This window comes from Oncorhynchus gorbuscha, linkage group LG12 (assembly GCF_021184085.1).
Source record: "Oncorhynchus gorbuscha isolate QuinsamMale2020 ecotype Even-year linkage group LG12, OgorEven_v1.0, whole genome shotgun sequence".
NCBI lineage: Eukaryota > Metazoa > Chordata > Actinopteri > Salmoniformes > Salmonidae > Oncorhynchus > Oncorhynchus gorbuscha.
Window position 1 is genome coordinate 31,909,675 of NC_060184.1, and position 11,545 is coordinate 31,921,219.

Sequence of the window (11,545 nt, forward strand, 5' to 3'; positions counted from 1 at the left end):
TGTTCTGATATTCATCCGATGGCATTGAAGAGTTTAGCACATCAGTCACTGGTTTCATTAATAAGTGCATCAACGACGTTGTCCCCACATTGACCAAACATACATATCCCAACCAGAAGCCATGGATTACAGGCAACATCCGCACTGAGCTAAAGGCTAACGCTGCCGCTTTCAATGAGTGGGACACTAATCCAGACCCTTATAAGAAATCCTTCTACGTCCTCCAACGAACCGTCAATACAGGACCAAGATCCTTGGAATCCTACTACACTGGCTCTGATGCTCGTCGGATGTGGCAGGGTTTGCAAACTATCACAGATTACAAAAGGAAAACCAGCCGTGAGCTATCCAATGGCACGAGCCTACTAGACAAGCAAAATATGTGTACCTTCTAAGCACGCTTCGAGGCTAGCAACACTGAACTATGCATGAGAGCACCAACTGTTCCGTACGACTGTGTGATCACGCTCTCCGTAGCCAATGTAAATAAGACCTTTAAACAGGTTAACATTCACAAGGCAGCAGGGCCAGACAGATTACCAGGACACATACTCAGAGCATACGCTGACCAGTTGGCAAGTGTCTTCACTGACATTTTCAACCTCTCCCTGACCCAGTCTGTAATACCTATATGTTTTAAGCAGACCACCATAGTCCCTGTGCCCAAGAACGCCAAGGTAACTTATCTAAATGACTATCGCCCCGTAGCAATAATAGTCATAAAATGTTTGAAAGTCTGGTCATGGCTCACATCAACACCATCATCCAAGACACCCTGGACCCACTCCAATTCGCATACTGCCCCAACAGATCCACAGATAACGCAATCTCTATTGCACTCCACACTGCCCTTTCCCACCTGGACAATAGGATCACCTATGTGAGAATGCTGTTAATTGACTACAGCTCAGCGTTCAATACCATTGTGCGCCACAAGCTCATCATTGAGCTAAGGACCCTGGGATTAAACACCTCCCTCTACATCTGGATTTTGGACTTCCTGAAGGGCCGACACCAGGTGGTGAAGGTAGGCATCCACACATCCGCCATGCTGACCCTCAACACGGAGGCCCCTCAGGGGTGCATGCTTAGTCCCCTCCTGTACTCCCTGTTCACCCACGTCTGAATGGCTGCGCATGACTCCAACACATTAAGTTTGCAGACAACAAAATGGTGCTGATTGTGGACTACAGGTTTTCGGTTCTGTCCCCTGTACTAGTTTTAACCCCTGATCTAATCAAATATATTTGATGAGATTTTAGGCAACAACACAACAGGCACAATCTTACAGTTCACAGAATAGCCTACTTTAACCTACCTCACATGCATGTGTAGCCTAGTTTAAATACAACCAATGAAGACATAGGAATACAACCTAGCAGTCTTACAGCACGTATCTCTCAATATCAAAACAAAAATAAAGAATGACACCCTGTGTTCATGGAGGGAGTCTGTCTGTACGAGGCCTGGCAGGGAATTATAAAAGTAGTTTGCGACGTCATCACAGGAATCTTCTCCTTATTATGGCTAATTAAATGTTCATTAACAGTGTCATTTCTTATCCTTGCCATATGTATTGTCAATCAACTAACTAGTCCACGACTTTAGATGTCCTCTTCTTTCAGGACATTAACAGAAAGTCCAATTACTTCCACAAGAAATTGTTTTAAGCTCTCTTTTGATGTAGGTAACAACTGTTAGATCACTCCAGCGTGTAGCTAGCTAGCATCACTCTGGCTGGTAGCCAGCTTGTTCGATTGAACTTCACAACAATCCAAATGGCGAAATGACAGTCAGTATGTGTGTGAGGTAGAACCTCCAGAATAAGAAAGCCTATGGTTTTACTGACTCCTATCTCCCATTAGAAAGACAAGACAACCTCCAGAGTATTCCAAACAGGACTTTATTGCCATATTATAGATGGGAATGGTCTAAAATGGAAGGAAGGTAGGAGAATACAATAAGTACAATATAATGTAAGAAGACAATAGCAGTAGGCAGTAACAATAACGAGGAGAGCAAAGGGAATGAATAAATAAACTGCAACAGTGAATGGCAGGCTATTACATAGTAACAGGCAATAACAAAGGACCGTATGAAATGAATAACAAATAGATAATAGGAAATACTGGCTAATTGCTACTGACAATAATATAAGTAATAACACAATAGTAATAAGATGGAGAAATGAAGCAACACCACTGTACTAGCACACAATGCAACAGTAACCACAATAAAGAACAAATAACAAACTTACATTCTTTCACACACCGGCGAAAGTGCTATTGGTCCGATTGTACATATGGCTGAATTTATGAAACTCTTTGGGATAAAAATATAATCTATACGGGAGTAGGTGTTATGGCCATTAGAGTAGTATGTATAGTCCATATATGAGCTATTAGTCTCTCTCCAGATATCTATCAGTCCCATCTCTTTAGTAAGAGAGTTCAACATCTTCGCAGATCTCAAATTTGTGGTGGGGACTTGAGATGATTTGTCTAGGGTTGGGTTAAGGGTACAATTAAAATCTCCGGGCACCACGCCAAAGGAAACACAATGCTCATTGAACAGGGTTTTCATTGATTTGATTTGATTTGATTTTCATTTTTGACATGAAGGCAGGAGTATCTGTGTTAGGGGCGTATATGTTTAAGAAAGTAATTGGTTGACCATATAGTGACCCAGTTATCAAAATAAATCTCCCCTCCGGATCAGATATGTTTTTGTCAATTATGAATGGAACATTCTTATGGATAAGTATGGCTGTACCTCTACTGTTTGATTTGAAAGATGAGAAATACACCTGTCCCACCCAAGCTCTGCGGAGTTTGGCATGTTCGGCATCACAGAGGTGTGTCTCTTGTAATTTCCTTTTTTAGAGCACGTAGTATCTTTTTCTGTTTTATTGCATGCCCTAGACCATGGCAGTTCCATGTCAATAGATTTAAGGTACTAGTCATCGTCATCGAACAGTAATCAAACTTTAGTGCAAGTCATCGCTGGGCAAAAGTGGATAGTAGTTACAGCTGCGTTCACATAAAAGGAAAATAAATGGTGTACATAAAATAATAATCTCTGAACACCCCAGCCGAATTTCCAAACAACTCGACACATCCCGTTGGATCTATTACCCCCCGCTCAGTCGCAATTCTGTGTTCTGAAAAAAACTAAAAACCGGGAACAGTTAGCAACGCACAACGTCTCCCCCTCCCCACCAAAGAAATGCCATCATCCTCTCCACCCCGCATTGAGTAAATGACACAGTAGCCCCCGTCCAGACCACACTAAAAGAGGGAGAAAATAAAATCAATAGCCCAACATAGGGAACCCCAAGTAATAATAGCAACAACAAAAACAGGGAAATAAAAGTAGGCTGAAACATTAGTAGGCCTAGGTTAGGCTATACAGCCCATCCCTCTCAGTTAATGGAAAATAAATATAAATTGGACGGCTATAATGACATTTAGCGGGGCAGGTCTCTGGATATCGGCTATATGTTGTCTTACCTCCTTTAGTAACAGCATTTAGTCATTGGTCCGTTTGTCATTGACCAGGATTGTCTTTCAAAAAATTTTTTTGCCTCTTCGGGAGTTTTGAAGTTTCGCAAGGCTCATTGGTGAAGAATCCTGAGCTCATTTGGGTATTTGAATCCCCTGAAGATGCCTCGGTCAATGGAGTATTTCTTCACTTCGTCAAACTCTCTGAGCTTTCGGCGTATCAAATCAAATCAAATCAAATCACATTTATTTATATAGCCCTTCGTACATCAGCTGATATCTCAAAGTGCTGTACAGAAACCCAGCCTAAAACCCCAAACAGCAAACAATGCAGGTGTAAAAGCACGGTGGCTAGGAAAAACTCCCTAGAAAGGCCAAAACCTAGGAAGAAACCTAGAGAGGAACCGGGCTATGTGGGGTGGCCAGTCCTCTTCTGGCTGTGCCGGGTAGAGATTATAACAGAACATGACCAAGATGTTCAAATGTTCATAAATGACCAGCATGGTCGAATAATAATAAGGCAGAACAGTTGAAACTGGAGCAGCAGCACAGTCAGGTGGACTGGGGACAGCAAGGAGCCATCATGTCAGGTAGTCCTGGGGCACGGTCCTAGGGCTCAGGTCCTCCGAGAGAGAGAAAGAAAGAGAGAATTAGAGAGAGCATATGTGGGGTGGCCAGTCCTCTTCTGGCTGTGCCGGGTGGAGATTATAACAGAAAGTGGCCAAGATGTTCAAATGTTCATAAATGACCAGCATGGTTGAATAATAGTAAGGCAGAACAGTTGAAACTGGAGCAGCAGCATGGCCAGGTGGACTGGGGACAGCAAGGATTCATCATGTCAGGTAGTCCTGGGACATGGTCCTAGGGCCCAGGCCAGTTGAAACTGGAGCAGCAGCATGGCCAGGTGGACTGGGGACAGCAAGGAGTCATCATGTCAGGTAGTCCTGGGGCATGGTCCTAGGGCTCAGGTCCTCCGAGAGAGAGAAAGAAAGAGAGAAGGAGAGAATTAGAGAACGCACACTTAGATTCACACAGGACACCGAATAGGACAGGAGAAGTACTCCAGATATAACAAACTGACCCTAGCCCCCCGACACATAAACTACTGCAGCATAAATACTGGAGGCTGAGACAGGAGGGGTCAGGAGACACTGTGGCCCCATCCGAGGACACCCCCGGACAGGGCCAAACAGGAATGGATATAACCCCACCCACTTTGCCAAAGCACAGCCCCCACACCACTAGAGGGATATCTTCAACCACCAGCTGACAGGTCCTGGTGTAAAGTGAGTTTGGCGTTTCCCACTGTGATGGTGTTGTTTTTCGCCGCCTGTAGGACTTGTTCCTTGTCGGTGAATCTCAGGAAACGTATGGTGATTGGGCGAGGTGGTTGTCTGGCTGCTGGTGGGGGCCTCAGTGCTCCGTGAGCTCTCTCGCGTTCTATGGGCCTGTCGGTGGACAGGTGGATCCACTCGGGAAGTTTTTCTTGCAGGTGGTCCTTCTGTAGCTCAGTTGGTAGAGCATGGCGCTTGTAACGCCAGGGTAGTGGGTTCGATCCCCGAGACCACCCATACGTAGAATGTATGCACACATGCTGTAAGTCGCTTTGGATAAAAGCGTCTGCTAAATGGCATATATTATTATTAGGTAGCGGATCAGTGGCATGTTTCCCTCTTCTTTTTCGCCCAGATTGAATAGAACACAATTATTCCTTCGCCCCCTGTTTTCCAGGTCCTCTGTTTTCTCTTCCAGATGATCTATTTTCTTTTTAGCATATGCTATTGTTTCCATGGCATCTGTCAATAAGTTTTCCATGGATAGGATTCGCCCTTCTGCCTCATCCAGGCGCCCCGTGTTTATGGTTATCTTGTTGTTGATGTCAGGCAAAGCGTTTTCCAGGATTGTCACCTCGCCCCCTATCGCACTGAGCTGATAATTAATGGCATCTAATTTAGTGTTGAGTTCTGTTTTTTAATTTTTTTTATCGTCATTAGTCACATCATGCAGCATGAGAATGAATTAAAAATCAAAACATATGGACAAACGTTTGTATCACAACTAAAGTTACATAAATAAGTCTAAATGAAGCATTTAGGAGGACCTGTTTCTTTGTTAACCTCTCAACACAGAATAGAAACACGTGCTCAATCCGTCGGAAATCGTTTAGAGAAAATATCCTTTCTATGTTCAATTGTATTTTTAATAATATAAAATAATTTAATATCTTACCTTTATTTAACTAGGCAAGTCGGTTAAGAACACATTCTTATCTACAATGACGGCCTACCCTGGCCCATTATGCACCGCCCTATGGGACTCCCAATCACAGCCAGATGTGATGCAGCCTGGATTTGAACCTGGGACTGCAGTTAATGCCTCTTGCACTGAGATGCAATGCCTTAGACCACTGTGCCACCTGGGGGCATCATCATCATCATCATAATAATAATAATAATAATAATGCCATGGAATTCTCCGGAAATCTTGTCTGCTAAATGAATTAGCATAGCCCACAGCCATATGGCATAGCCATAACAGGGCCTAACATAAGGACAACTCAGAGTATGCTATTCTGTTCTTCTGAAATAGACTACATTTTCTTCATATCATGTTTCTTTAGACCTGTCTAAAATAAATAATGGATTCATTGTGATGGTGTAGGCTATATTACAGTGATTTATTATCATTTTTAAATGCAGATGTTAGAAAGGTCTACATCAGTGGCTTGTAGGTGATGTGTGGAAGCCAGGAGATGCTAAATGTGTTTCTGTTAATTAACGGTCAATTATCATGAGACCAGCAGTTATTTGCTTGACAATCACCGGCTGACAAAATTTCATGACCCCCACACCATCCATCTCTATCTTAGACTGGGACCCCTTTTTAGTTTGGTTTATCTAAAATGGGTCACAGAATAGTTCACAAAATAGCATACTGTAACCCACCTCACGTGCACGTGTAGCCTAGTTTAAAGCCAACCAATGAAAACGTACCAATACAACCTAGAAGTCTTAGAGCATTTATATCAGATAGCTCAATATCAAAACAAACAAGTTATAGAGAAAGCCACATCTCTCAACTCCGCCACACATATCTACAGACGCCTTTACAGGGTGCGTTCCAACGTGTTTTCCCATTGAGAGACTTCGGGGTTGTTGCAGGTACATTATATTCATTACTCACAAAGAATTGTCTGGGTTGTCACATAGTTCCAGGCTGATAAATGGAAAAACAAAACAACATAGTCCGGGTGTTCTAGCAGGTTCCAAAATGGTAATGATGTCAAGAAAAGGTAAACCCATGAATGTCAGAAAATAATGAAAGATAAATTCAATGGTTTACACGGTTGAAAGCAGGTTTCTCTTTGGCACGTTCCGTACAGGCCTCCAACACTTCTTCCAATTATACTGAGGCCATCTTTACCCATAATCCTTTTATGCTGTCCAACAGGCCATTAGGTGTCACAATAGTCATAAAGTTGGGTTTCTGTACATACAATAGTTGTCATACAATTCGATATTCAATAAAAAATCAACCAAAATATATTTTATACTGTACATTTTCTTCATGTACCAAAATGGGTCTAACAATGACCATCAAGGTTGATGACTAGATGAGTCGTCAAGGTTAGTCAACAGAGAGTCGTTTTCAGTTGAGATGCACCAACTAGGAGTTGTGGTATTACTTGTCTATCGTGTGGTTTTTGGTTGCTTGCTAATTGATTCTCAGCAAAGAAGCACTTTAACCTGCAAATGACTGAACATGCTCAGTGTCACGTTCGTTGTATGGATGAGACCAAGGCGCAGCGTGATTTGAATACATCTTCTTTAATGAAGGAAGAACACTGAATGAACTATAAAGAAACAATGACGGTGACGCTATATAGAATAAGTGCAGACACAGGCAACTAATACATAGACAATCACCCACAAATTCCCCAATGAATATGGCTGCCTAGATATGGTTCCCAATTAGAGACGACGATAAACAGCTGCCTCTAATTGAGAACCAATCTAGGCAACCATAGACATACAAAACACCTAGACTAGTAAACAACCCCATAAACAACCCCATAAACATACAAAAACCCTAGACAGGATAAAAACACAACAAACCACCCCTTGACACACCCTGACCAAACCAAAATAATAAAGAAAACAAAGATAGATAACTAAGGTCAGGGCGTGACACTAAGGGCCTTGACAAATCAGATGTACATTTCCATAAAGACGCACATAGTCATGTATGTGTGACTCACTATGCACATAACTCAGCTTCTGTGTCCTTCCAGCAACTCACTCACTCATTCTTCCTTTAGTGGCCCCTAAGGGTTTTTTCTGTGAATTATGTAATTATGTTTCTGTCTCTGTATGTGTGTGTCAGTAAGGTAAAGTCTATCACATTAGACTACAGTGGCTGTAGACTAGACAAACCACGAGAAGGAATGGATGTGGCTTACATATTAGGGGGCTACTGCAGGTCTAGAATTTTGTAAAACAGAAAACTGTGAAACAAGCCCAAAAAACACCTTTTGCGACATGGGGAGGCAGGATAGCCTAGTGGTTAGAGTGTTGGACTAGTAACCGGAAGGCTGCAAGTTAAAACCCCCGAACTGACAAGGTACAAATCTATCATCCTGCCTCTATCATTCTATCATTCTAGGCCATCATTAAAAATAAGAATGTGTTCTTAACTGACTTGCCTAGTTAAATAAAGGTTAGAAAAACATGTAAATGTCTGTGGACAAATGATCTGCAAATAGAGTGATTTAGAGTTAATCTTGTGATTTCTTCATTTGTGTTTGCATACATTCAAAGTTTTTATATATCACACAACCACACAACAAAATAGGAAATGTGACCTTGCTCCTTCTCTCTTTCCCTCTCTCTCTCTCTACCCTCCAGATACTATGCATGAGATGACCATGACTCAGATCAGCGTGGCGGCCACCAACTGCAACCTGACCTACTTTGATGACCGCGTGCCCCTGGTCGTGCTTTACAGTGTGGTACTGATTATCGGGCTGCCCGCCAATATAATTACTGTCTACCTGACCTTCCTCCAGGTGCGCCGCAAAAATGTCCTGGGCATCTATCTGTTGAGCCTGTCCGTGTGCGACCTCATCTACCTCTGCACCCTGCCCATGTGGGCCGACTACGCGAACATGGGCCACCAGTGGCGCTGGAGCTCCATGGCCTGCAAGGTGACGGGCTACTTCTTCTTCAACAACATGTACATCAGCATCTTCCTGCTGTGCTGTGTCTCCAGCGACCGGTATGTGGCCGTGGTCTACGCCGTGGAGTCGCGCGGCCTTCGCCAGCAGAGGCTGGCAGTTGCGGTTACCATGGTAATCGTCTTGGTGGTGTTCATGGGCCACGTGCCAGTTTTTACCATGATGGAGGGCAAAGTGGTAGAGAAGAAATGCTTCGAGCCGGGCCAGAGCACGCTCACGGTGACGGGTTTCAACTACGCACGCTTCGTCATTGGCTTCTTGGCCCCGCTGGTCGTGCTGGTGGTCACCAACCGTGCCATCCTGGCCAGCGTGCAGGCCAGCACGGGGCTACAGCCGTGCCAGAAGGAGCGGGTGCGCTACTTGGCGATTGCCGTGGTTATCCTCTTCCTGGTGTGCTTCGCGCCGTACCACATCATCCTGCTGCTGCGCGCTGTCACCTTCCACATCCCCAAGCTGCAGAAGACATGCGACTTCGAGGAAAGAATCTACACCCCTTACACTATCTCTTTGGGCCTGTCCACCTTAAACAGCGCCATCAACCCCATCCTCTACGTGCTCTCCAGCGACAACATTCGCAAGGAGCTGCGTCGCGGCCTGAAATACCTCCGGGGGCGGGCCACCCTGCAGCCGCGTTCCACTGACAGTAGCCAGCACAAGATGCACAACTCCAAGAACTCGTCAGAAGTGGCGGCCGCCATACTGGTTGTGGCGAAGCATGACAGAGGAAGGGTAAGGGTTTGATATGTGAGCCAGAGTGGAATGCAGATATGACTGCTGAAGGAAGTCTGGGATGGTGACTTGCAGGTACTCTGGAATATTAAACAAACTCAGCATAGAGCCAGGTGGAACCCCAAACATAGCAAGAGCAATGGGAGACAATGTATTCCAGCCATCCCAGAAACTGACTGGAATGTATATGATTGAAATGTGTCAAGCAGGACTTCAACCCCACTTTAAGTTCATTTCTGCCTAATTGTTTGCTGTTCGTCTCCGGTTGAAGAAATTGGGTCATTCCTGCTATGCGGTACCTTTTGGACCTCATAACTTTTGTATTCTTTTTTTAGTATTCTATTTTTTGTATTCTATTTTTTGTATTCTATTTTTAGTATTCTATTTTTAGTATTCTATTTTTTGTATTCTATTTTTTGTATTCTATTTTTAGTATTCTATTTTTAGTGTACTATCAGAAAAAGGGAAACATACAGGTCAAGCTCAGGCACTTACATTTTTTTTAGGTGCATAATCATAACAGGGTGGAACATAACAGGGTGGAACATAAGAAGGTGGAAATGTGGAGCCTATATTAGTCATAGTGCTGGGAGTGAGCAAGATTGAGCTAGCATAATGGTGAACCATTGAACAGGATTTTAAATTATCTTATCAAACATTTTAACATTTGTAAATGTTTTGATTTGCTCTAATTTAGCCTAACCGGGTGGAAATGTATGAGTGGGACATGCAGACTATGAATATTTATTTAGCTGTGCACCATTGTTTTCCCACCAAAGAAATGATGTCTCTTCCTAAATATGGTGTCATTGTAGGGAGGGGTTGTTTTCTTAAGTGGAGAATTGCGACAAACTAACAGGATGGAAAGTGATATCAGGGACACACAGAAATAAATAAAATGATAAATAATCATGAAAAAAACGTTATTTTATGGCTAATATTTCTCATGGAAGTTGATTTATAACAACCGGGGACAAAAAATACCTACATCTACTGAAGAAAAGTGTTCAAAATGCATAGAATTCCCTTTCAATATCCTTATGTTTGTGTTTTTAAGGTAAAGGACACCTGACTTTATATTTAAAGCCTTTTAGAATCCACATTTTACACGGAATAAGAAGTAATATACTGAATCCTGGGGACAGAAAATGCACCACATATGGATGTAGGAATTACCCAATTGTCAATGTTTGCCAAATTCAGCATTTATTTTATTTATTTGTGTTATTTGTGTCCATGTGAAAGTATGTAGAAATAATGTAGAAATGAGAAACAGATTTTCTATTAATGGAAAATTGTGTTTTCCTTTGGACAAACAGTAGTTGTTAAAGAAATTGTGCAAAATATGATACGCTGCAATACATATTATACATATATTGTGTTTGTCTCTAGAAACATAGGTGATTTCACAGTAGATGAGACATAGATCAACAGCATGCTCTTACAGTTGATTTTATTTTGAAAACTAAAATGTTCAGTGTTTGTCGTGTTTTTGGTGTTGTGTTTTGCAACATGAAGATATCATCTTTTATATACGTTTAGTGTTTTTCATCCTATGTTGCAGACCTTTTTAAAAGTTTGTAAAAAGCAAAGGCATTTCATCTCGATGAGTATTATTTATACAGTTTTACTGTACATTTTTAAATAAACATTTGAAGATAAATGTGACATTTCAGTTTCTTTATTGAAGTGGAAGTCTGTCCAGATGTATCTTGCTCCTACAGGTGAGATGTGAGTTTCACACTATGACAGGAACAAACAAAGAGTCCGAATGCATCGGCACTTCGAAGTATTGACACAAAAAGAAAGCATAATAAAAGCTTTATTTCACTAAATACACTGTCAGCTTTTTTTTTTTTTTGCACGCATAGCCTATATTACGTGTGGTTCCAGCGTTGTGACATAGAAAAAAAAACAGCATTTGATGTTAAAAGAATCTGAACATGCAGATGAAGGTGTGCTCAGGAACGGTCTCAATAGAAAGAGCATCCGGTAAGCCTGTGGTTTGGAACATTGTTTTTTTTTCCGCCGCCAAAAACATGCATAAAAGTGTCACGTCTCGCTGTTCTTGGGCATTGGTTGA

The 11,545-nt window shown here is 42.3% G+C and overlaps 1 protein-coding gene across 1 annotated transcript in view; it reads left to right on the forward strand.

Annotated features, from left to right (window-relative positions):
• LOC123990882 (probable G-protein coupled receptor 132) overlaps positions 1–11,264 on the forward strand; it is a 29,220-nt gene extending 17,956 nt beyond the window's left edge. Inside the window, exon 2 of the mRNA XM_046291846.1 lies at positions 8,405–11,264. Within this exon, the coding sequence (XP_046147802.1) occupies positions 8,405–9,474 (1,070 nt within the window). The 3' untranslated portion in view covers positions 9,475–11,264. The remainder of the gene's footprint in view (positions 1–8,404) is intronic.
• The last annotated feature ends 281 nt before the right edge of the window (positions 11,265–11,545 follow it).